The sequence below is a fragment of the Daldinia decipiens genome (genome assembly GCF_022478715.1).
Source record: "Daldinia decipiens strain CBS 113046 unplaced genomic scaffold F4813scaffold_2, whole genome shotgun sequence".
Taxonomy (NCBI): Eukaryota; Fungi; Ascomycota; class Sordariomycetes; order Xylariales; family Hypoxylaceae; genus Daldinia; species Daldinia decipiens.
Window position 1 is genome coordinate 71,334 of NW_026054545.1, and position 25,318 is coordinate 96,651.

General features: G+C 46.3%; 8 protein-coding genes across 8 annotated transcripts; 7 read left to right on the top strand and 1 right to left on the bottom strand.

The window, feature by feature from the left end:
• Positions 1 to 3,917: 3,917 nt before the first annotated feature.
• F4813DRAFT_378416 (Pkinase-domain-containing protein) lies at positions 3,918 to 6,803 on the top strand (the record flags this gene model as incomplete). Its single annotated transcript, XM_049245332.1, has 3 exons — positions 3,918 to 4,127; positions 4,200 to 4,830; positions 4,882 to 6,803. 3 exons carry the CDS (start codon positions 3,918 to 3,920, stop codon positions 6,801 to 6,803), a joined length of 2,763 nt encoding a protein of 920 aa, XP_049103947.1.
• A 1,432-nt stretch (positions 6,804 to 8,235) lies between these two features.
• On the top strand, positions 8,236 to 9,911 carry F4813DRAFT_94977 (cell differentiation protein rcd1). Its single transcript, XM_049249072.1, has 3 exons — positions 8,236 to 8,805; positions 8,865 to 9,020; positions 9,077 to 9,911. The coding sequence occupies exons 1-3, from the start codon at positions 8,439 to 8,441 to the stop codon at positions 9,628 to 9,630; spliced, it is 1,077 nt and encodes a 358-aa protein (XP_049103948.1). The 5' UTR covers positions 8,236 to 8,438; the 3' UTR covers positions 9,631 to 9,911.
• Positions 9,912 to 11,718: 1,807 nt separating this feature from the next.
• On the top strand, positions 11,719 to 12,800 carry F4813DRAFT_94991 (uncharacterized protein). Its single transcript, XM_049249073.1, has 2 exons — positions 11,719 to 11,878; positions 11,931 to 12,800. The coding sequence occupies exons 1-2, from the start codon at positions 11,801 to 11,803 to the stop codon at positions 12,384 to 12,386; spliced, it is 534 nt and encodes a 177-aa protein (XP_049103949.1). The 5' UTR covers positions 11,719 to 11,800; the 3' UTR covers positions 12,387 to 12,800.
• A 481-nt stretch (positions 12,801 to 13,281) lies between these two features.
• F4813DRAFT_396667 (uncharacterized protein) lies at positions 13,282 to 14,121 on the top strand (the record flags this gene model as incomplete). Its single annotated transcript, XM_049247851.1, has 2 exons — positions 13,282 to 13,338; positions 13,424 to 14,121. 2 exons carry the CDS (start codon positions 13,282 to 13,284, stop codon positions 13,865 to 13,867), a joined length of 501 nt encoding a protein of 166 aa, XP_049103950.1. The 3' UTR covers positions 13,868 to 14,121.
• Positions 14,122 to 14,798: 677 nt separating this feature from the next.
• On the top strand, positions 14,799 to 15,303 carry F4813DRAFT_384701 (uncharacterized protein; the record flags this gene model as incomplete). Its single annotated transcript, XM_049246131.1, has 2 exons — positions 14,799 to 14,870; positions 14,923 to 15,303. 2 exons carry the CDS (start codon positions 14,799 to 14,801, stop codon positions 15,301 to 15,303), a joined length of 453 nt encoding a protein of 150 aa, XP_049103951.1.
• A 1,962-nt stretch (positions 15,304 to 17,265) lies between these two features.
• On the bottom strand, positions 17,266 to 19,360 carry F4813DRAFT_95122 (Zinc/iron permease). The gene is made up of 6 exons (XM_049249075.1): positions 19,053 to 19,360; positions 18,973 to 18,999; positions 18,799 to 18,914; positions 17,876 to 18,747; positions 17,695 to 17,822; positions 17,266 to 17,646 (listed from the first exon to the last, which is right to left on the bottom strand). Exons 1-6 carry the CDS (start codon positions 19,141 to 19,143, stop codon positions 17,612 to 17,614), a joined length of 1,269 nt encoding a protein of 422 aa, XP_049103952.1. The 5' UTR covers positions 19,144 to 19,360; the 3' UTR covers positions 17,266 to 17,611.
• A 1,593-nt stretch (positions 19,361 to 20,953) lies between these two features.
• F4813DRAFT_343097 (cation efflux family-domain-containing protein) lies at positions 20,954 to 23,086 on the top strand. Its single transcript, XM_049241493.1, has 10 exons — positions 20,954 to 21,038; positions 21,197 to 21,666; positions 21,726 to 21,752; positions 21,808 to 21,885; positions 21,940 to 22,014; positions 22,081 to 22,165; positions 22,216 to 22,286; positions 22,345 to 22,593; positions 22,650 to 22,767; positions 22,824 to 23,086. The coding sequence occupies exons 1-10, from the start codon at positions 20,999 to 21,001 to the stop codon at positions 23,000 to 23,002; spliced, it is 1,392 nt and encodes a 463-aa protein (XP_049103953.1). The 5' UTR covers positions 20,954 to 20,998; the 3' UTR covers positions 23,003 to 23,086.
• A 537-nt stretch (positions 23,087 to 23,623) lies between these two features.
• On the top strand, positions 23,624 to 25,137 carry F4813DRAFT_384704 (COX15-CtaA-domain-containing protein; the record flags this gene model as incomplete). Its single annotated transcript, XM_049246132.1, has 2 exons — positions 23,624 to 23,967; positions 24,060 to 25,137. The coding sequence occupies 2 exons, from the start codon at positions 23,624 to 23,626 to the stop codon at positions 25,135 to 25,137; spliced, it is 1,422 nt and encodes a 473-aa protein (XP_049103954.1).
• Positions 25,138 to 25,318: the final 181 nt, after the last annotated feature.

Sequence of the window (25,318 nt, forward strand, 5' to 3'; positions counted from 1 at the left end):
TCATGCGCGTTTGTAGATCTATTAAAGTCTCTTATCGATAAACACTTGTTGATAAGAGATAACTATAACTATCGGTTATCCGTCTAAGTTGTTGGACTACACTAGGTTAGGTTACCTTTCAGCTTTCTTCAACTTCTTCAACTTAACCCCTTTAAGATATTATAATGTTATAATCCCAAGTGTTCATCCGTATACAATAACCCCCCTCGTCAATTGGAATCCCTTTCTTCCCACCTTAGAGAGTTTAGATATATGATAAACCTGGCAAAAATGAAATGGGACTATGGGTCCCTAAAAAGGATGAACACGGTGGATGGACACGGTGGATGCTAGCTACTATGAAAAACTAACTACATGTAAATTATATCAAGCTATTAACCCGCAAGTTAAGCTAAGGAACGGGTATCTGGACGATACCGGGTGAACGACCGATAGCTTCGGCAGTAATTTAAACGAGGATTGTAGCCTCTCCACATAGAACACATACACTACCTATGTAACCTAGTAAGTAAGCCGTCTCTCATGTCTAATTATCAACAAGCTCGTACCACTACTACATGTATCGATCTAGAACCACAGTGCAGGATGAATTTTACATAGTACATACGCCTACGAGATATTTCTCAGGAGACGGCTAATAGAATATGCAAACGTGATGAGAAACGTGATGAGAAACGCATGTCAGATCTCATATCGGGCCATCCCTGTACGCGCCGCTGCAGCTTACTCTGTAGTACAAGATCAAAGGAGCTTCCATACCTATTCGATTTTGAGTACCGCTTCAAGGTTATCCTAGCTCATCATCGGATGAGGAGATAATGTAAGGAGCGTATATTACTATCCCTTCCCTTCCCTTCCGACTCTAGAAAAGAATCATATATTCCAGCCACTAATCGTCTATGAATACATTATCCGTATAATAATAGCTGTCTATTATGGGCGGAAACTCCCGTACTTAATATAAACTTAGGCGGGGAAGTCCAAGGAACAGAAAGGAGTTATCTACAATGTTTAACTTACTCGGCCGAGCCCAGATTGATAATACCTAACTATCGTAAATTAACAACTCACATTGAATACACATCACGTGTAAGTAAGTGGCTGTTAATAGACTTCTCAGTCTCGTTCTTTATTCTTATTTTTGCGCCATAACCACCTAACCTACCAATGCACCCAGTTACTATTTAGAGCGATATGTCCAACTTAGACTCATTGTCTATTATCAAATCATGTTAAAGATATTCCCAAGAGGAATTATTGCGGTTTGGAGTGCCCCTGTTCTACCTGAGGGTGCTCGTTAGCTACATGTATTTAAATCCCTGAAAGCTTCGAGATGAAGTTTGTAGATACAAATTATACGATCTGAAGTTGAGATAGTTATCCTTAAGCTTATTATCCAGTTTGAGATGTATTGAGTTGAAGTGAGTACTTAGACAACGTTTAGCAATAACTAGCTTCTTAAACTTGTATATAAATAGTGGTGTGTTCATAAGATTGCCTGGTTAATAAATATATCTTTGAACAGTTACCGAGAACATGATGATACGTAGGACGTCCTGTTGCAATCCGACATAATGGTGCTTTTCTGCGATTACTTCCTTCGGATCCAACTCGCTACACTGTCCAATCAAGCTCTTCCTATGCAATAAGTTAACGGAAACGGCATGGTCGCCAATATCCAGCCTATCATCATCCCCGACTGATCGAACGAAGATGGGATTATTTTCCTGATCTGTTAAGCTTCGATTTTCTGATGCAACCTTGTCGGCCAGTGGGCGGAAGCACTTAGATATTATCGTCATACCCCTCCAATCATCACATTGATATGTGCAAATCAACTTGATCAACCCGCCATATGGTAAGCAGAGGTAAAAAGAGGATCCAGCACTTGAAACAGAAGAGGTTCCCGAACGATAGGGATCGCTTAATAATTAGGTAGTTGTTATGCTATCTTGAAGTTGATGAAACTGTAATAATTCTTGGTTGAGGCTTCAGCTGTGCGAATTCATGTTAAAAGGTACGGCACAGTCGATATTTTAGTTCCAGGGGTTGAGTTTTATTTCGTCATTCTAAGCCACATTATCCACTAACAAGCTCCTTAAGGTCCGCACTAAAGACATTGTCCATACGCGGTAGCGAGATGCGGCTAGAGACTAGGGAAAGCTCGATGCACTCGATGCACTATGTACATATGTGGAAATAATGCATTAGTGAAGCTTCGGTCAAGCCCAGCTTTTGTTCGCCCAAGTCTCTCCAACGAATTATTGAGTTACTTACCTTATATTTCAACGGAGACGACGGGGTCAAATTTATGGGTGTGACACTCATCCTATCTTAATAAGGTGTTTGGTATTTTCTTTTTTTCTTCGTTCCCCCTCATATGATATCCTTTTTAGCGTCGAAACAAGATATCACATCCGCGTACCGTCAATTGTGATCTTCTCTTTCCTTGCCACTGTATCATCAGACGTTGATTGGTCTCGTGTTCTGGGGGCACGCTGGACGCTAGGTACTATGTATTAGATGCAGGGCACGTAAATCCAGGTACTACCTCACACGTATATTTTGTACTTAGGTAGCTTCTGTACTTGAACGGTCGCCGGTCCTAAATTCGCCGGTGGAGGTTGTCTCTTATTTGGCGTTTCTTATTACTACACGTAGGCAGGGTAAGAGGTACCTAACACCTGATACAAGCCAACCTGCCAGCAAGTCCACCTGCTTTAAGACTGGAGCTAACCGTAAGGTACAATACAATAGATACCTCCTATGCATTGTACATACCGTAGCACACCTACAGTGTCAAGTAACTTTGGTCAATATTGGAAGCTGGCAGACCTAAAGGTAGTGTACACTATTAGCGTATGAGACGCTAACGCATTACACATCCCCCGGGGCCAATTAGCAACTCTTTAAAGGGGGGGGGGGGGGGAGGTAGGAAGGTGGGAAGGCAAGAAAAAGAAGAGTAACAAGGACTACGAATTGATGCGAGGCTTCCACCCGTCAAACCGTCAACCGTACCACGTCGCTCCAGCGGTTTAAGCAACCTTGCAATAATTGCGGCGTACCCCAAGCAAGAACCAGAACCAGAACCAGAACCAAAACCAAAACTAGGAAACCAGGGGGTTCTCTCGCCGCTTGCCTGCCCAGGCTATTTGCCATCTGCAGGTTCCATTTGCAGGTTCCATTTCCAGGTTGGTTTACTCCTCTAACTTGCCCACTCTGCCACTGCACATTGCACATTGCCCACTGTTCACTGTCCACTGCCGTCCACTGCCCGCCGTCCGCTGCCCAAATCTCTGGAAACAACCCAGCAAAGAACCAATTTTCGTTATACCTTTTTATGGAGAAGCAGCATCGGCCCTTGGATAAGGCGCTGTCACATCAGCTCGGTCCCCCTTGTACTTGTTATCCAACAATTATACTGTACAATATTGTTGTAGCCGTAGCAATAACAGTACCAAGCAATGTCCACTTCGGCAACTGAACAACAACACCAACATCAGCATCGTCATCACCACCACCGTCATTCCTCCTCCTCCTCATCATCCCCGAGGTCACACCAAACCCAGCCACCCGTGCGCGCTCACTCGGCTCGTTCACGCCCGACAAGCTCTGCTGCTGCTGCTGCTGCTGCTGCTGCTGCTTCGACCTCACAGCACAATTCCGGACAACCTTTAATTCGTTCTACCTCGGCCTCCCATCATCACCGCCATCACAGCCGTCAGACCTCGTCTTCCGGTCGTCCTCTCCCTGACATCCTACCGCAGAAAGACTATGAGACTTCTGACGTAGCTGCTACTCATCATCAGTCAAAGCGAAATTCTAGCAAAGATCGCCCCCCTCTAATCTCGCGTGGCCACGACTCTAAAGCAGTTCACCGTCGAAGCAGCACTCAGTCAACCCACGCTCGGAGCGATATGGCAGGCCCAACTGCTGTCGCAAACAATGCCGGCCCTTCTGCTATCCCGCCTGTTATGCAAGCAGCAGTAGATGCTCGGGCTACAAAGCAAAAGACTTCGAGAACCTCTATCCCTACCCAATCTGGAAAATGGATTCTAGGCAAGACCATCGGTGCTGGTAGCATGGGTAAGGTCAAGCTGGCTCGTAAAGAAGATGGGACAGAGCAGGTTAGTATTCTCATTTTCCTTTCAAACTTCTAATATATCCAAATCCATTCTCTAACTATGATTACGACGTAGGTCGCTTGCAAAATCATTCCTCGAGGCTCTACCGAAGATAACCACCACAGTCGAGCTGATAAGGAGAGGGCTGATCAATCCAAAGAAATACGAACCGCGCGTGAAGCAGCCATTGTGACTCTCCTACAGCACCCACACATTTGTGGTATGCGTGATGTGGTTCGAACCAACTACCATTGGTACATGCTCTTCGAATACGTGAATGGCGGACAGATGCTAGATTATATCATCTCTCACGGAAAATTAAAGGAGAAGCAGGCAAGGAAGTTCAGCAGGCAAATCGCCAGTGCGCTCGACTACTGCCATCGAAATAGCATAGTACACCGAGACCTGAAGATCGAGAATATCCTTATCAGTAAGACTGGCGACATCAAAATCATTGACTTTGGTCTCAGCAACCTCTTTGCCCCCCGTGGTCACCTTAAAACCTTCTGTGGCAGCCTATACTTTGCCGCCCCCGAACTCCTTCAGGCACGGGCTTACACTGGACCCGAAGTTGACGTCTGGAGCTTTGGTATTGTCTTATACGTGCTAGTGTGTGGCAAAGTCCCTTTCGATGATCAGAGCATGCCAGCACTTCACGCAAAGATTAAGAAGGGGCTTGTGGATTATCCTAGCTGGCTATCTAATGGCAAGTGATTTAGTTTCGGTTAGTTTGTCTTACCTTCTAACATGGGTCCAGAATGCCGACATCTCCTTTCTCGTATGCTTGTCACCGACCCGAGACAACGAGCCACTATGTACGAAGTCATGAACCACCCTTGGATGATCAAAGGTTATGGTGGTCCTCCCGAGAACTACCTCCCCGCTCGGGAGCCTCTAACACTCCCTCTCGAACCAGAAGTCATCAATGCTATGACCGGCTTTAACTTTGGCCCCCCAGACCTGATTAAAGCTCAGCTCACTAAAGTTATTGAATCCGAAGATTATAAACGCGCCGTGACGCTTCTGCAGAAGGAGAAGGAGGTGCTACCTGCACCCAAGGATGTAGAGAAGAAGCGTGGATTTGGATTCGACTTCTACAAGCGACATAACTCCGGGAGTAGCCGTGACAATTTGACGACTCCAAGCTCGGATGCGCTTCAGATCGGCGCCGATCCGCTTAATGCATTCAGCCCTCTAGTATCTATATACTACCTAGTAAAAGAGAAACAAGACCGAGACAAGGTAGATGCTGTGCCGAAGTCTCATACGCCGAAGAATGTGGCAGACTCGCCGATGCCAGAAATCGTCCCACCTCCTGAGGCCCACACAAATACGGCGACTTATGAAATGGCTGGAGAAAAGACTACCGGGGGAAGGTCAAGACCTCGTGCCAGAACTCACGGGGAAGATGATGCCCCGGAAGAACTCAAGAAGGTACCACAGGGCACACTTGCACCTCCGGAGATTCCTACAGATCCGCCACCGAAGAAGGAGAGCACTGCTGCTGGTATCCTTAGACGGTTCAGCACTAGGCGTCGTAAAGAACCAGAGAGGCTCGATAAAGACCGCTCGCATCCGCCTGTGGTCCAGGTTCATTCGCCAGCCGATGCGCTGGAATCACCACGGAAGAGCTTTAGCATACGTAGGTCCAGACGCGATCGAGACGAGAATAAACCGACCAGGTTACGGTCCGGGAGCAGCCAGCCACAGCATCGAGATCTGCTCAGCCCGCCTCTTTCTGCTGGTGCTAACTTGTCCGGGAGCAACAAGGGCCTGGGAAGGTCGACGAGTGTGAGCTCGGCAGAGTTTAGAAGACGACCATTCGGATCTGCGAACAAAATCAACAAGGAGCCGCCACCAACTAGCGGGTCCGATCAGTCGGCGGCCACCGATAAAGTTCCACCGGAGCCGAAGACCGCCTTGCACTCACGATCTGCATCTATGAGGGCAAAGCCATTAAGCCATGCTCGTCGTGAGAGCATCCAGGCAAGGAGATTGCGTAGGGAAGGTGCTCGTGCCGCTGATGTGCCCGAAGAGACAGATCAGGAACTTGGTGAAGCAAGCGGAAATTCAGCAGAGCGTCTAGACGATTCAGAGCTAGCAAAGCCGGTTTTTCTAAAGGGACTCTTCAGCGTTTCCACGACGTCAACTAAATCAGTGCCTGCTATCCGTACAGACGTTAAGAGGGTGTTGAAACAACTTGGAGTTGATTATACGGAGATTCGTGGTGGCTTTTCTTGTCGCCACGCACCTAGCATTGATCTCAAAAAGGCATCGGACGCAACGGGTAGCCCGGTCCCGACGCCTAATCACCGCCGTAGGTTCAGCTTTGGTATCAGAACGGATAAAGAGCGCGAGGAGCTCCGAGACATGGATCGTGTTCCACCTACGCCACGGACGCCAGGAAAGGGACCGGCCGATCGAAGCGACTCTACTTCGGAACTCTCCGACCCCGAAAGCATTCACCGGGATGCAAACACCTCGTCGAGAAGAGTGCCGGGCGAAACAACGACCCACGTGCACAGCGACCTAGGCGGAAGTATGTTTTTAGAATTTGAAATCTTCATCGTGAAAGTTCCCTTACTTTCGTTGCATGGGATCCAGTTCAAGCGTATGTCAGGAAATACGTGGCAGTACAAGAACATGGCAGACCAGATTCTGAAGGAGTTGCGCCTATGATTCGAAGACGTTACTGCGAGTATCTTGCTGAGTCAATAATTCTTTGGATTTGCCGGAGGTGGCCGCTAGCAGAAGGTGATCGAAAGGGCCAGGGCGCATGAATTCCTCTTATAATGCGATTATCCTCTATATGCGGCCCCCCCTATAAAACAAGGGCCGTATATTAGTGTTGGGATACATCTTGATTCTCGATTCATTCCTCTTGAAGACTTGAAGAGTGGGTTGTGTTGCTGTCGATAGGGGCTCTTCGAAGACATGCGCTGTACCTAGAGCCCGTTGTAAGGATATGATGGAATTGGCAGGTTTGGCGAATGGACTTCACGACGATTGATGTTTTCCTAATAGCAGATACAGGTAGTAATGTAGACAGTACATCTTCGGCGACGGGTAGATAAATGGGATAGTGGCAGCAGCCGTTTGGGCTGACGTACGGTGTTTAATCACATTATTGTTATCCGCAATGGACGTAATGTAGTAATATTTTTCTTAAAATGGGCATCATTTGTTTGTTTTTGATACTACTCGGTAGCCTTTTATGCTGACTATCAAAATTAGAGATAGTCATTTTATTTTGTAAGACTAATTTGTACATTGTTTGCCTATACTAATACTTGAGCAAGACTGACTCAATGGCGTTTTTGTTTCTCCATTCGATAATTAGCTGTGTCGAGTGAGTTTGCACATAGGTACTCTGTTAGGAGATGATGTTTGCGTGTTGACGTCAGCTACCCAAGCAACATGGAAGAATCTAGGTTAGGTTACAGACTTTCTAAACATGAAATCCTTAGGTGGGGAGTACCGAAAACGATGTTAATAGGTGGGATGACCTGAGGGGGAATAGGGAATAGGGCCTAATGCATCACATATTATGCATCAATACGGCATAGATATCATTGAATGCATTATCTATGTACCTACCTATACATAGTTTATCTGTGGTCCGTGCACAACCCCGCTGCCACGCAACCTTGGAACCTACCACCTGCAAGCTAGGGCTGAGAAGGTACGTACAATACCTATGTACATGGCCAGTGCTTCCTTATAGACCCCCATTCCGTTCGGCAAATTACGACGCGGTGCTTCGTCGCTGGGAACAGCAAAGCCCTGCAACCACTTCAACTTTCTTCAACATTTATCGATATCCAGATCTGAACCTACGACCCATACCACCATATCCTCTCTTCATAGTGCAACACACGCCCTCTCACGTACGGCACCAACCTACTTGATTTTTTAATTCGTGCGGGAACGTTCGTCTACTTGTCCGAAAAGAGGCCATTAACCGTTGCCCAAGCATACCTGACCGTCAGGTTTCTAACCTGGTAGGTAGTCAACTGTCATTCCAAGTTCTAAACGACTTAACGACACCCTAACGACACCCGAATCAGTTAGCCAACGAATTACAGGTTTACCCTCGTCATACAGCAGTTAAGACGAGCTGGTATCTCTAGACGCGAGACAAGCGCGATCAACCCATACCAACCCATACCCATTCGGTTTATTGATTCTGGATCCGGCCAAGAGCGCAGAGAGCCTGACGCAGCAGGAGTTAAGCAAGGAGATAATACTCAAGAACTAGTTACGCCGTACTCAAAGTGATTTGAGCGATCGCGATCGCGATCATCAACCGCCACCATGTTGCCAAACCCGAACCTCTACAGCCATCACCAATACAACCCACACGCCGACCAGTCATGGATGCACCAACAGCAAAGCCACCAGCACCAGGCCCAACAGGCTGCCGCCGCCGCCGCCGCAGCTCAGCAGCAGCATTATAATCGATTAGCAGGTGCTCATAATAATGTGTCTACGAACATCGGCGCGTCAGTTGGTGGTCATGTTCAGGATAACGGCCTAGAAAATGTATCAGAGGATAACCGCCGCACGTTGACCTTCGTCGCCGACCTGCTTAATGAAAGTACGCGCGAGGCAGCTCTCCTTGAACTGAGCAAGAAGCGAGAACAAGTGCCTGAGCTTGCTCTTATATTGTGGCATTCGTTTGGTTCGTGGCTCTCTACATTAAACCTGATTCCAAGGGCTAATTCTAACCCGAATTTGCAGGTGTGATGACTTCTCTTATGCAAGAGATTATCTCGGTCTACAACCTACTTAACCCATCGCAATTGACCGCTGCTGCTTCCAACCGAGTCTGCAATGCGCTTGCACTCCTGCAATGCGTAGCATCGCATAATGATACCAGAACCTTGTTCTTGAATGGTACGTTGATCTTCAGGCAAGATAAGTATATAACGCACTAACAAGATGAAATATAGCCCATATCCCTCTTTTCTTATACCCTTTCCTGAATACTACATCCAAGTCTCGTCCGTTTGAGTATCTCCGTCTAACATCGCTAGGCGTGATTGGAGCCTTGGTTAAGAATGACTCTAGTGAGGTGATCAACTTTCTCCTCACGACCGAGATCATCCCCCTTTGCCTCAGAATCATGGAGACTGGATCTGAACTTAGTAAGACAGTTGCCATTTTCATCGTACAGAAAATCCTACTGGATGATAATGGTCTGAACTATATCTGCGCCACGTATGAGCGCTTCTACGCCGTCGGAACAGTGTTGAGCAACATGGTTGCTCAGCTTGTCGAACAGCAAACCGCTCGCCTCCTTAAGCACGTTGTGCGCTGCTTCCTCCGCTTGAGCGATAACGCACGCGCTCGCGAGGCTCTCCGCCAGTGCCTCCCAGAACCACTTCGCGATGCCACCTTCAGCTCCGTCCTCCGTGACGATGCGGCGACCAAACGTTGTCTCGCCCAGTTATTGATTAACCTCTCTGATAATGTCGTGGAGTCCAATAGCAACCATGGGCTATAAAGCGTGTTTGGGCCTACCGCAGAGTTACATTGTTCAACAGATACCCCCCCCCCCCCCAACGACAACCACTTCCAGGTCTTTGAAAGCTTGGGTCTCCTATTATCTATTCATAATTAATAAGAGTATGAGAATCACGTGGAATGATGTTCTTCCTGACGACACGGCACTTGTCCCGAATCTTTCAAACCGATCACGAAATTCTACTTGGTTTTTTATCGTTGATATTCAACATCGGCACCTCGACTTAGGACTACCATTTGTTTTGCTAATACCGAGACTTTTCACGGAGTTTGCGCGGAGTCGACCGTCTCACATAGCATATCAATTCTCCAGAAGCCTACTCTACCGATATTATCCCAATCTTGAACCATCCACGTAGTCTCGAGGGGGTATTACATATCTTTCCTGATACAATGCCAATATATCAGGCTGTTGTTTTAGGACAATTTTAACTCCCATGAGCCTTGTCCGGTCTGATTTGAAAAATTTATCCCAGTACACGACTCGGAACCTTTCATTCTCAGCACTCATCGGCAAACGTCTAATAATCTGTCGCCACCCATGCGCAGACTGCCGAAATTTGTATTATGCGCCTCCCAGCCCACAATACTATCCCTGGGTAGGCATTCTCTTTCTAGTAACAGATATCCCCTCGCAATAAAGGTTATCATTTCCACCTCTACTTTAACCTAGTAATATACTCATCAAGGGCCAGGGGGTATCCAGAGTTTTATATCGGCTTTTGACAAGAGTTACATCCATATACAACACGGAAAACTACAATGTCGGTGTAGTTACACTATCCATCTAGGACTATTTCCGGAAATGCAGCACAAATCACGGCGATGACTCGGTTTTTATGTACATGTTTACGCAAGGTTGAGCAAGCGATCCAAGCCTCGGTTCAGTGCGGTGCGATATGAGTCTTCTTTCGGATTTTGGACCCCGTCCCCGGTTGTACGTGTATGGATTTCAAATAGGCGGGCGCGGCGGTGTTATACGGCGAATATGGCAATGAAAAGGACTGGCGGCTTGTTACCAATAGATTCTGTAGAGCTCACGTCTAGTAGCTAATGAATTTTGTTAAAACAAGCATTTTTTGTAAAGCATTGTCTCTTCTACTTGTACTTGTACTTGTAATCTTGAGCTCTTGGGCTATCCTTCTATTTTATGTTTCCTTGTATTTGAATGTTGTTGGTGTTTAATCGGGAGTTTGTTGTTTATTGTATGTCGTGGTGTGAAGTTGGGCTTGTGTTGGAAGTTTAGGATTATACATACTTCCAATGGAAATATGTTCAAGTTAGCAGACTAGTGGAGACTTCAGACTTTAAAGTCAGTCAACGAATAGAAATAGTTGTAGAATGCTTGAAAAATGGGTTAGGTTTGTTATATCTCAAATACCTACCGTTACTATTACCAGACATCCTTAAGCAGACGAAAGTATTATTTTCTTGCATTATCTTTTTTGAAGTTTATAAAAGTGCTTAAGATAAATATATAGACTTGTTGTTATCAATGCGTAGGTAATTAAGTTATGCTGTTAACTTATTTGATTCATAGGCAGCTTGGAAGCTTGGTCAGCTCCCCTTTTCCAGCTTTTTGTCACTTTCTGGAGAAGGGGGGCGAAAAGCGGGAGTGTAGTATGTATGAATTTAGAGATACTATTCAACAGCTAAACTTTAGTAGTGGATGTATTTTACTAGTTGGGTTGTTACTGAGTTTTAATATTGTTAATGTATTAATACTTGTGTGGTTGCGCTTGCTGCTATAGTAATTATAGATATCGGATATATTGCAAGCGGCAGTATTGTAATCGTATTAAGAATATGAGTGTAGCTGGTGAATGACCTCTGTTCTCGGGCCGTATACTATCCTAGTATTATTGGAAGATACGATTGTCTCTGGTATCTAATCACTTTGTAGAAATCGCTGTGTTGTGAGTGGTGCTACAAAAGGGGGGTGATTCAAGCATATACCTCTCAATGTAGATACGTAGACGACCGACCAGTCAAGTTACTATATAAGCTGCTGGTGCCTAACCAATGCCTAACCGAGTACTTGGATGTGTCGTAGTGGCGTTTGCGTCTTTTTCCTTTCAAGAGCAAGCCATCTTGTTGTCCTGATACACATAGAATTCATCAACATCAGCAACAGCAACAGCAACAGCACGATGTTGGAAACACCCACAGATGTAACTTTGACAGAACTGGCGGAAGTTCTTCAAGTACTTTTGGATTTAAACATTCCTGTAAGTGCAATACAATTGCTCGTTTACCCAGCTTATGTACTAATGGGTATAGCAAACCACCATAGATAACTTCGGACTGACTTGGCTACGAAGTTACCTACAGGCACAGCGACCATCAACTGAATACCCAAAAAAACCGCCGAAATGTTTCAGGTGCCTCGAAACTGCTACTAGATACACCACAAGTAAGACAAACACTAAGGGCAACGGAGGTCGCCCATACTTCAAATGCGACCCCTGTAATAAATTCCTCGTGTTCGCTGACTACCGTGGCAACTACCCCCGACACGATCCCCAGCGCGGCCCCGAGGACAACATCTGCCATTGCAGTGTTTCCACCAAACGGTTAATAGCAGGACGCGATAAAAATAACCCCGGACAGGTATTCTACGTTTGTAGACAAGGTACATGTGATGCTTATATTCCATGTGTGGAACTGGGTACGAATAGGGCTATCAAGATCGCGCTGGGACTTCAAAGCGAGCTGGCAGAGTTATGTATAATTTGACGATTATATAACAGACCTATAATGGACTTTCGGGTTCAAGAAAGAGCCGGAATGAAAGAAGATGGAGGGGCGACGTTGGATATGCTCAGAGAATGCTTCTACTCTCGAAGATTGTCTATGCTTCTTTTATAAAGAACGAAACGGTACAGATTGTTATTCAGATATGGGAACTCTACGCCGGTGTCATTTCCTTCAGCAGTTGTCGAGGCGTTGATTTGCTATCTTGATCATGGAAACACTCATTGGAGATATGATGGTATCGTCGGTGAAGAAAGGGGGAGCAAGGAAGAGAGGCAAATTGTCCCAAACTGTCTACCTAAAGGTAGCTTGAAATCCGAATATTGCTATTGGAACAGTACGCCTTCTTAGTTATATTATTCTTAACATATTATACTGTTACTTTTCTTATACCAGATAGACAAATGCTATACTGCTCAAAAGAGAATATCATAATATAGAACCTAAGTAGAACGTGAAGTTAGGAACCTACTATAAATAATGTTAGTACCTACCTTAGGTAGGTAGCCTCTGTTTCCAGCCTCGTCATATTTTATCCTAGGACTACAGGGCCTAGTTTTATCTAGAACTAAATTGAATTCTGGAATATTGTTGTACTTGATGGGATTGAGACCAATTACTTACCTAGATATTCGAATAAAGTGTAAAAAGGCTTTGAAGTACCTGAGATACACAAATAATAGGCCAATCAAATCGCTTTGTTGGTTGCGAGCAGCTACCCGGAGGTAGGCTCAGGTATCCAATGGATTTATTACATTAATCCATGCTATAATAGATAGCCTGGCATCTCATTCGTTTGTAACTGTTTGATTGAGAGAAACCTATCCTAGTTACTATTACCATACACAAACAGTATCATCCAGAAACATCGGCAACTATGCATTTAAATACTCTGGAAGACGTTGTTGAATTCCTCTGCGGGCGAGATACAGGTGTAAGTGTATATCTTAGCCATATAATAGCTTATGACGGCTCTGGTTTGCCTCCTTTATGTTCTAATCGGGTACTATCCTATATAGGATTCCGCTTTAGATGCCCGTGAGAGTCAGGCGCCAAACTGGTCTGACCTGCAATATGTCTTGCGAACAATACGCCCTTCAGCTTCATACCCGAGATCACCGATACCATGTCGTCACTGCGGCTTAACTTCTTCCAAGGCCATCACGTCGTCGTCGAATACAAACGGCAACGCGGGACGCCCGTATTTCAAATGTCCAACGATGGGCAAGTTCTTAGTGTTCGCCGACGCGCGCGGAAACGACCTGACAAACCCAGTCTGTAGATGTGGATTGTCAAGCAAGCGGATAATGTCAGGACTCTATACCAAAAATCCGGGAAAGCTGTTCTACGTCTGCAGAAGCGGTATGTGCGAATACAACCGCGAATGCAGGGATGCGCAAGGAGAACATGTCATAGTCGGCTGGGAGATTGTAGACTACCTGGCATGGCTTGAGATAATCTGATGGCTGTACGTTGGACTGACGATGGCGCTCGGATTTGAGAAGGAGCTGAGAAACCGGAGGGAACAGGCACATGGCACATGGAGGGACGGCGTTGGATATGTTCAGAAAAGGCTCTTGCTTTCAGGGGTGGTTTGGCACTTCTCAAGTTCTCTTATGAGTCACGAATTATGAAATGGCGCAGATTGTGTATCATGAAGCAGGAATTTCGCATGGATATCCTTTTCTTTAGTTGTTGATGTTCAAAAAGCAAATAGGCTATCGCATACTCGAAGTTGACTCTCGATATATGAATTCTATGTCGATCGCCCAGCCTAGTTATTATTGATAAGTACCTCCTAAACAAGCTATATCGTATTTTTGACTCACCGACACAAGCTTCAGTGGCTACTCCTTTTGACCGCTTTACTATTTTTCAGCGAGACAAAGAAAGACAGCGTAGGGTGGGTGTGGATGCTTAAGAGATATATAGCTGACAGCTCAGTGTAATAACTGATACTTATATTTTGCTAGTTTCGTTGTTCCTGGGACGATGGTGTTAAAGTTCCTTTTCTGTAATCCGGAACTTCTTACCCCTTTTTGGGGAAGAAAGGGGGGGGGGGATAGAAAACAATCTGATTCGATCAACAAGTTATTTGAACGAGTCATATATGGTTAATATATACTATTATCCGCCTATATGATAGAGCAGCTCTTGGTTTGCGAGATGTAGACGGGTGGTTGAATGACGTCTGGAAAAGGGGGGATGTGAGGGGACTAAGAGGTAATTTGAATTTGTACCTTTGAAGTAAAAGCATACCTCAGACTTCCACCGTAAAGTTTAGAGCTCCCCTAGAATAACGAAGCTGGTTTCACGCTTCTTGCTCTACCTCATGAGAACATTGTCCCGTTCCTACTATACGCAGATAATCCTATATCGAGAACATCATCCAGTATGAGTACCAAGTATAGGCACCTGACTACCGTAGATGAAGTTCTTGAATTATTTCCGGGTATATATAAACAAGTGAGTGTCGGATAACGGCCTGGTCTACTTTATTCTAATTAGGCATATACAGAGAACCACAGATTTTCCGACATATGCGCCGCTATGTCGTCGCTGCAACAAGCGCGCTACTTCTAAGGACACCAAGAAGGACAATCCTAACGGAAATGCTGGACGTCAATACTACGAATGCCTACCTTGCAACAATTATCTCGGGTTCGCTGATGCTCGTGGGAACGATCGTGCGAACTCAGACTGCAAGTGTGAACCTCCCATTTCAAGAAAGCGGCTATTGGTAGGACATTGGGACGAGTCTAATAAAAACTCAAGAGCTGGGCAGGTATTCTACGTCTGCAGGCATGGAAAATCTGGTTTCCATAAGTTTCATGAAACTACAGAAAAGGAATTCGTCGTAATTGACGGTGAGGAACTTATAGCCGAGTTGGGAAGATAGAATATAATCTAACAGTTATCTAATGAACAAAAGATGGAGTTCGAGAAAGAGCTGAGATTAGAGGGATTGGGCGGGTGGAGGGGCGGTGTTGAATACGTCTGACAAGTGCTTTTATTTCCAAGGATCGTATGGGTTTCTCTTGCGGTACAGGTTGTCTATTGAGATGTTGGAAATACCCACCGAAGTCATTCACTTTAGCAGTTGGCGAGGTACTACTTTGTTATATTGTACAGGAAACCGCTCGTCAGATACATGAAGATGTTCTTGGTAAAGGAGACATGGAGCGAGTTAAGTTGTCATTCATTACCTAGGTATCTTGATAACTCTACATAACTTATAACATTGTCATTGAAATGCCATGGTATTCTACTTAGGTTGTAAGCTTTTTCACATTAGCAAGTGAATTTGCACTCTCCAAAAGACGATACTAGATATAATATAGAGCTTTAACCCGAGCACGCTTGGTTGTAGAGTAGACAATGTCAGGATTCTAGAAGAGACATCTAGAACAAAGAACATGTTCAGTATATAGCTGTAGGCTCCAGTAGTTAGGCTAGAACTCCTCTCGGAACAACAAAGTTGTTTCCTAGGTTTTTGGTCTACCTCGTGACACACTGGTCATGTCCTGAGTGTTGTAGAGATACTTGAAACTTATACCTAACTTATACTTAACTTAGTTATACTTGACTTATACATAACTTACACATAAGTTATACCTAACTCATAGTTGCTTAACTGAGTTATACCTAACTTGTGCCTAACTTATAGTTACTTAACTTAGTTAGACTTCACTAACTTGTATTCGAAGGCTAAGCTGAAGACTATGGTAACAGCACAACTTCGAAATTTGGCCATGGACTGAGAGAAACTTACAGAAGAGCGAACGACTTGAATTTATAATTGACATCGCAACGAGTTTACCAACCAGCGTCGAGTTTCAAGTAGCTTGCGTACCCGAATAGACACTTACGCGAACCTCGACAACTCGAGACGTATCATCTCCGCCAAGTCTTAAACGCCCATAAAAATAGAACCTATCTCGTACGATCATACTTATCAATCTACCTGCTTTATCAATCTACATGCACAAAAGAAAAAAGAAAAAAGACCCTGCCTCCTCGGAAATACCTTCCTCGCATCGTCCTTGGCAGCATTATGGCATGCATTTCAGAACCCGTTTCCACCCGCATCTTTCCTACATAGTACCGCCGGAAGCATGAAACCTAACCTACATGCATGCATAGGCAGTTACCTACCTACCTACATACGTACTTACAAGCGCAGTGCAGTGTAGTATGTATGAAGTAATAGCCAAACTACCTAGACAATACGGCACGTGCCCACATCCCCCATACCACCTTGTCTTGGTAGTCGACCTAAGGTTCTGGGCGTTGCAGTTCTGGGCGTTGTATCACGGCGCGCGGCTCCACGAACTTCTCGTTTCAGGAAAGCCCGGGGCCGGGGGGGGGGGGGAGAAGGGCGGAGGGGGGTTAGCTTCGCTGCACTCTGCAGAACCCTGCGGATCTGGTTCCGGGCTGACTACGTGCATGCTCCCGTGCCACTATGCTACTATGCAATGCAAGATTTCGGAGATAGAATTTCTTTACCCAACTTAGCAGTTCGTTGTGGTCTTTGCGGAATATCAGATGACAAAAAGAAGAGAGGAAAAAAATTATATCGAGTTTAACTTGATCTTGGTATTCTTCCTATGCTATCGTGACCATGTAAATGGCGCACTATAATCACAGAGTAACCTCCGAATTCGCTCTGGTAGTACATTTTTCGCTCCAATGAGAATCGTTAATGTGTTCTGTAGACTCCTCATCACTTGAATTAATCCTCCGACTCGGCCTTGCATTGTCGTCGTCTCTGGAATTTCTTTTTGGCAGCATTTCCCCATCTCCTCGACTCGAAGTCTCGCGGACGTCGGTCGTTCTACCTAATTTGAGGGCATCTCTTTAAAGAGATCAAACCCTCAGATGTTCCTATGCTCAAACCAACCAAACGCTGCATAGATGACGGTGCTAAGACAGGTACATGCGGTAAGGACTGTGTTGTAAAAATTACTCTCCATGTACGGAAACAACTTGTGAGAATTTGACAGGGGAGACCTTTTATAACAACGACTTCCAATATCCTAGCTTCCTGCCATGGCCCGTCACCCTATTATTTTCTACCCGCTTGATGGCTCACTTTATGCCATTCTGTTGAAGTAGCGCAACTTAAGTAGCATAATAATACTACTATGATATCGTGGCTTCATGTTTTCGTTTCCCCGGCTCTTCTCGCGACTCTCGAGGTTGGTTCTTCAAGCAAAGGCACCGACAATAGACATGCCGATAGCTATTTCAAGTTAGCTAGGAATAATTGAAGTAGGCTGTGAAAATTTACCTCCTAATATGACAAACATAAAAGCAACCTTCTTCTGCTTCATCGTCAACACTTTGCTGGATTCCTCGGAGAGGAAGTCTTCAGCGAGCAGGTCAACCAGAGCGGCGTAGATCAAAAGACCAGAAGAGCTGCGATATGTTAGCGTTAAAATCTTAACTGACTGGCACAAGAGTTAACATACATGGAGTTGAAGACACCGACGATAATCAAGCCGAAGGCGCTGTTAGGGTCGTAGCTGTTACGCGCAGCCAAGCCGATGGCCTGTCCAATAGGGGCGGTCGTTCCGAAAGCGAACACTAATAGCCAGGGTCGGATACTGCCCTTAGGGTACGGAACAGCGGCGATACGAGAACCAAGACCAAGGCCTTCGAACATTTGGTGGAAAAGGATAGCGATCAGGAGAACGACAAAGCCCTCGATGGTGATAGAAACAGTCATTCCGACGAAGACGGAGTGGAAAAGGATACCACCCTCAAGCAGTGTAATGTTCATGGACATCCTCCGGTAGATCATGGGGTCAACCGGCTGGCCCTCCTCGTCAAACATGCTCTTTTCGGTGACCACTACGTCCTGCTTGGGATCCGACTGTACTGGAAAGTTGCCACCAGATGCCTTGATCATGTTGACGAGCTCGAGACGCTGGCGGACATATTGCTCGTAGAAAACGACGAACCACGGAGGCATTTCAGATCGGGGAAGGTCCAGGTCGTTCTCGCGGTATGAGTATGGGTTGTTCTCGTACATCTCCTTGGCCATCCTCTTCTCGTATTCTGTGTCTTCGACGTCAAAGCCCACCATAGTCGCATCAGATGGCTGCGCACGGTGCTGCGGCTGGGACTGGGGCTGAGGAACCATAACTGGGGGGGGTGCGTGCTCGAAGCCTGCGGCACCGCCGTGGGAATGTCCGCCCATCTTGTTGTTCATCCACATCTCAATCATAAATAGACAAAAGAGGGAACCCATCATGATGACACCAGGAAGCGGGGGGTATTGCTCAGTAAAGAGATCTGGAAGGCATGGGTCTGAAAGACTGAACCAGGCTGTAGGGAGAAGCTGAGATACAGGTTAGATAGAAATATAAAGATGTTGCTTGGCAAGACATACATGGACAAAAGCAGTTGCTATTAGGACACCCGTTCCGAAATGTTTGCAGGCGAAGAACACCTTATCTGGTACCTTCAGCCAGCTGATCTTCTTCGCGGCTACGGGAAAGCCAGCCCCTAAAAATGACTTGTCAATATTGCGCCACGGATTATGAACATCTGAAGTATTGCATACCGAAGATTGATGCAGCTAGGACAAGGACTAAGAGACTGTTAGCTTATTACGATTTAGATTATATCGAATTCAGCACTTACACAGTCCAACCGTGTGTAGAGGAAGATCGTATTCTCCAGCTTCCTTACCACCGCCACAAACGGGCTTTGCATTTCCCATATCTTCCGACATGGTGTTCAAATACCCAAGTTACTCAGTTAACTACCTAAAACAGAGTATACAAAAAGTGAAAGTATAAAAGTCGAAAATCCGGCGACTATAAACCTGTTGAAGAAAAAGGTATAAAAAAGGGATAATATGAAGCCGTCCGGCGACTCCTGGGGGAATATAAATAACATACGAGAGGCTTCAATCCTCACGCCAAGAGAAGAGAATGTAAAAAAAAAAAAGAAGTAGAAGAGAATGGGAAAGATAACGAAGACCCCAACACTCGACCAGGACACTGCAGAAAAGGATGAATATCGATCAAAAGTCTTGGAAGATTCGGCCGGGCCTTTGCTTTAATATGCATTACTACGACAATACTCCGCCCGGACGATCTCGCCTATGTAAGGACAGGACGAACATCCATGGTACTCGATGTTGAAATTGCATGCATCTGCAGTGTCATGGACCCAGAATAGAAATCCTCGCTCGACTATTCTTGACGTTTTTGCTCGCACATACGTACGGTAGCAACCAACTCCTTGAATCCCTTGTCTTAGTCGACTTCATTATCTGTATTGGATGAGAGATCGGCTTGGTCAATGCCGCCAGGGTTGTTTCACAGCAATTGTCTGTATCGTGCAGAAACCCAATAATAGTGCAATCTCTACTGTATGTAGTGGGCATTCAGATGTTGAAGATCACGCCTGTGCTTGTGAGAGCTTGGCATGAGCCTCACCCCGGAGACTCCACCTATAACTTTAGTCTCATTACTTAATAAATTACTGCTATGTATGCTTCCATGGTTACTACATCGCCCCATTGCTGTTAGCTTCGTCCGGATACTCCAAAAAACTAACCAAACTTCGCGATTAAGGCCAAGATGATGTCAAAAATAGTGTGAATAGTGAATGTTGTAGGATTGAAACGAGGCCTACTACTTACTCCAAGATATTTATATTTTATATTGATATATTAGCAATATATCAGTATGTTCATAGTAAGCTTCGTAGTTACATACATACGAGAGCCGGCTTCCCCGATTAACTCTATAGTATGTGTGTGCGGATGCGGAAGAGACGTCGATGGCTGCGGCTGTTATGACTTCAGCGGGTCGGGGGTTTTGTCTGATAGTCGACATTACCTTGTTAGGAATAAGACTCCTTGAGTCGTATATGTATGGAGGAAACAATTAAGACTCTTGGCAGTATCAATAATTGTGGGTTTACTTTAATGCGGCTTGTGTAGTTATCACGGTAAGCTGGAAGGTTGAACGTTGCCTAAAACAGTATGCGGCTTGGCAGACAAGAGTCCGGGGTAAGAATGGCTGGATGGCTGGTCTCCGGCTATGCTATTTGGTGAGCGAGGAGTGTTTGCCATCTAAGCTGTGACAGATAAGACGTGATAGTCACGGCAAAGGTGAAGTCCGTCTGAATCGAAACAAAATTGGGCCAATGGGGCATTGCCGTATTTGATAGTGATCAGCTGTTTACCGATGCGAGAAATCCCTTGCCAAGAGCGTCGTTGTTTGAGACAGGCAAAAATTGCGGTCTAAGCGGAGCATTTGACAAACCGGGGCCGGCATATCGAATCCCTGTTTGGTTTTTCTTTCGCTTTCTGCGCGGGGGTTTGCTGAGGAGAAACCAGCAAAGCTTTCTTGGCAGACGAAATAACCAGGAAGAGTGTTGTATTTCGTCCAGGTGTCAGTGGGGTCTGATGGAGTGCAATGCAACCTATGACCACGGTTGGCTCCCTCACATTTGTATTCGAGCCAGGTCGGATATAATTATGAGCCGGCTTGCAGCGATCGCCCTCTCCCACTGTTATTCAGAAACATTTTCTGTATTGTATCCTAAAGGCTTTTCAGTGCACAAATTTGAAGATGGCGAATCAGGAAGCAGGAAACACCGCTCAGCCATCAGGTCAGTCGTTTTCTTATTATTATCCTCGTCTGATTTTGTTATGAGGCTCCATGGAAACATCCACATCCGAACGCGCAAGCGTTTTGAATCCTTTTATCCCCAATTGGGAATGCGGCGGAGGACTTGAGACAAGCACACCTACTGACATAGAGGTGAAGACAACATTGCTCCAGCAAGCGCCGGTCCCGTTGTTACTCCGTCTGCAGCTGCAGCTGCAGCTGCAATGCCCAAGGAGGCAAGTGACTTCGAGAAGGACGACGGCTTGCCTTCAACATCGGTCGAGGATTCGTCAGCTACGCAGGCCAGTGGGGCGGGAACGTCTTCCGCAGCCGAAGTCAACGCAACTGACCCCTTGAATTTTGGTCGCCATCGACGTGAAAATGTCAGTCGACGCCAGATGAAAATCGACCACCCCAATGGAAATAAGAAAGAGCTTAAGAAGTTCTACACCCGACAGAATGAGCTTATCGATCAATTCCTGGGTGCCGACGATGAGGAGCAGTTGCAGGTGGAGGAAGACGCCCGAGTGGCTCCGAAGATCAAGTTCGCCGTTAATGCCTCGTTTGTGGCGAACTTTTGCCTTTTCGTAATTCAGTTATACGCTGCCGTCTCGACTGGGTCGCTATCGGTAAATGACCCTGGGTGCGAATTGTCCTTTCATGTGAACTTAGTTGATCGTCTGAATAGCTTTTCGCCACTGCTGCTGATGCTTTTGTTCGTAACCCTCTTAAACTGCTAATGAAGTGCTGCTGGTTGACTATAGAGATAGATGGACCTCGTCTCATCTTTTGTAATGCTGATAACTTCACGTATGGCGGCCAGAGCCAGCATCTATAAATACCCAGTAGTGAGTACTCATCAACAGTATGGCCATCAAGGTTGTAAGCTCATAGCCACGTAGGGCCGCACGAGGATCGAGACCATCGGAATTATCCTTTTTTGTGCGCTGATGACTACTGTTGCAATCCAACTTATCGTGAGTTTACTGCCCCCATGGTGTTTCAGCCCGTCGGGATCTGTGGTTCTAATTCATGACCTATAGATCGAGTCGGCACGTACCCTCGGAGGAGGGCCATCCGAATCGAGTGAGCTGCATATCATTCCCATCGTATTCGTGGGTATTGCCAGTAAGGGAATCTATCCAGATGCTTGTATCTTGTAGCTAACAAGGATTTAGTCTTTGCAAAGGGCAGTCTGATGTTTTACTGCCTTACGTACCGCAAATATCCATCAGTCCATGTCTTCTTCGTATGTAGCCCCTTGCTGATTATTAAAGCAATGTTACCATGTTACTGATTAGGTGTAGATCGACCATCGCAACGATATCGTTGTCAATATATTCGGTCTGGTCATGTCAATAGTCGGTGACCGGTTCGTCTGGTATCTAGACCCTATTGGTGCTATATGCATCGCGCTCCTAATTCTTTTCTCCTGGGTTTCCAACGCCTTCGAGCAAGTATGGCTACTTGTGGGCAAGTCGGCTCCAAAGGAGTTCGTGTCTAAGCTCATCTACATAAGCATGACTCACGACCCCCTGGTACAGAAGGTGGACACGGTAAGCCAATGTCGGCCTCAACCTAGTGGAGATAATAATACTAATAAAAGTTTCAGTGCCGGGCATACCATGCCGGACAAAAGTATTATGTCGAGGTTGATATTGTTATGGATCAAAATATCCCGCTGAAGATCTCACACGATGTGAGCCAGTCTTTGCAGAGAAAGCTTGAGGGTACGTATTCGGAGCCGGGCTAATATTAAGTATATAATATGCTGAGAATTTTCTAGGCTTAGGTGATGTTGAACGGGCATTCGTCCATGTTGACTACAACGACGACCACAGCATCCACGAAGAGCACAAGCCCCTCTACGAAGAGAAAAAGCAAGGTCGAACTTTGAAAGATATACTGCTCTTCCGAAAGAAAGAAGGGGAAGAGGAACTTAGGAGACAAGAGATGTCAGGATAAGGCACCTTCGTCAACCACTTTCATTAACCTTTTTACGCTTTGAATCTCGGGAAATGGGTAAAGGGGGGGAAGGGGGAAAGAGGGGGAGGGGAGGGGAGGGATAAGAGGGTTATGAGGGCCATGAGGGACGAAAAAGAAAATAGAGAAGAGCCGCGGTTTACACCACCAAGTAAAGGCGTGGTGAGGCTATTCAGACAGTGCGAACACCGGTACACGATTAGAACTAGTGCAATGATTTCAGTTTCTGTATAATAGAGCGACAAGCGATGAGCGTTTCATATAAACATATACACCATAAATGTAGTAAGAGAATAATAAAACATGCTAATTACGCAAGATCTCAGCCGCGTGGCGCACTCAAAATGAAAAGAGGAATTGAAAAAGTTGAGAAGTGGAAATTGGGTTTAGTTGATACCCAATTACTCATACTGACGTCGTACAAATTGAAGTTACACTAGCATCAATTGAATCTTTTAGCGGGAAGCTAAACGTCTGGTTACATAATACAACACCTAACCTAGTTATGTATCTCGGTATCGTATGATTGGAAATGAAAACCTTCCCATTTGCGTCTTCAACACTGCTCTCTCCGAGGGGAACAATCCTCACAACACCCCCAAAATGTCGCTTCTTCTCCCGGGGATACGCAGGGCGACGGCTAAGCTGACACCTGGTTGCTTCGTCTGCCGCCAATGCCTCCGCCAGCAGCCTCGCGCAGCTGCTTCGTCGCGGGTCTTCCGGGCCCTCCAGGTGCGACAGGCTAGTACCGGTGCTGTCGGCGAGTCGAAAGCTCGGTTTGCTCGGTATTTTACGTCGGCGGCTGTCTCGAGCGAAGCAACGCAAGCTGCGAAGAGGATGTTCCCTGAGACGAGTTCCAAGGGCGTGGCGTATTGGCTGATTGGGAGTGCTGCGAGTGTCTTTGGTATCGTGGTTTTTGGTGGGCTTACACGGTTAACGGAGTCTGGGTATAAACTGCCCCTGCCCCTCTCCTCCTCCTCTTACCACTTTACTATAGATATTGGGATCTGAGACCGTGGGACTGATTGCGCAAAAACAGGCTCAGCATAACAGAATGGAAGCCCGTAACCGGGTCCCGGCCGCCCCTTACCCAGGCCGACTGGGAAGCCGAGTTCGAGAAGTATCGGGCGTCGCCCGAGTTCCGCATGCTGAACTCGCAAATGGACCTCGACGAGTTCAAGAAGATCTACTTCATGGAGTGGACACACCGGCTATGGGGACGCATCATCGGGTTGACCTTCGCGGTGCCGACCGTGTATCTGGTTGCCCGGCGCCGTGTATCCGCCCGCGTCGCCGCCCATCTCGTTGGTATCTCTGCGCTTATCGGTTTCCAGGGGTTTATTGGGTGGTGGATGGTGAAGTCCGGGCTTAAAGACGATTTGTTTGCGCCGGGATCGCATCCTCGTGTATCGCAGTACCGTCTTGCTACGCATTTGGCTATGGCTTTCGTCTGCTACTCCTGGATGCTGCTCACAGGCCTAAGCATCCTGCGCACCCGCCGTCTCCTCGCCGACCCCGCCTCCGCCAGCAAAGTTATCTCCGCCCTGAAGAATCCTGCCATCGCCCCCTTCCGACGCTACGTATCAGCCCTCACCGTACTAGTTTTCACAACCGTGCTCTCAGGCGCCCTGGTTGCTGGCCTCGACGCTGGACTTATCTACAACGAATTCCCCATGATGGGCTTGGGCTTAACCCCGCCAAAGTCTGAGCTCTGGGACAAGTTCTACTCGCGAAAGGAGGATAACTCCGATTTATGGTGGCGCAACATATTAGAGAACCCGAGTCTAGTACAGCTAGACCACCGGATCCTCGCCACAACTACCTTCTGCGCCGTTCTCGCACTATTTGCGTACTCGCGGTCTGGCCGACTTGCCACCATACTGCCTAAGAAAGTAAAGAATGGCACAACGGGCATTGTACATCTCGTATGTCTACAGGTCGCTCTTGGTATCAGCACGCTTATATACATGGTTCCTATTTCGCTTGCCGCCGCGCACCAAGCGGGAAGTCTGGCGTTATTAACCGGAGTCCTCGTCCTTGGCCATCGCCTACGGGTACCAAAAGCGACGATCGCGCAGGTTCAGAAGAGGTTGGCGTCGGCAGCTCAGCCGCGGTAACCCAGCCATATTCTATGCTAGGCTAACGAATGTACGATGCTTAAGACGTTGTTTATTTACTAGACATATACCATGTATTATACGTAGAGTCTCAACTTTTTTTTTCATTCATTTCCACCCTATGGTGTGCCGATCATAGCATTGATGTTGCCTGGAATATCTAGTTAAGTACTTAACTGTA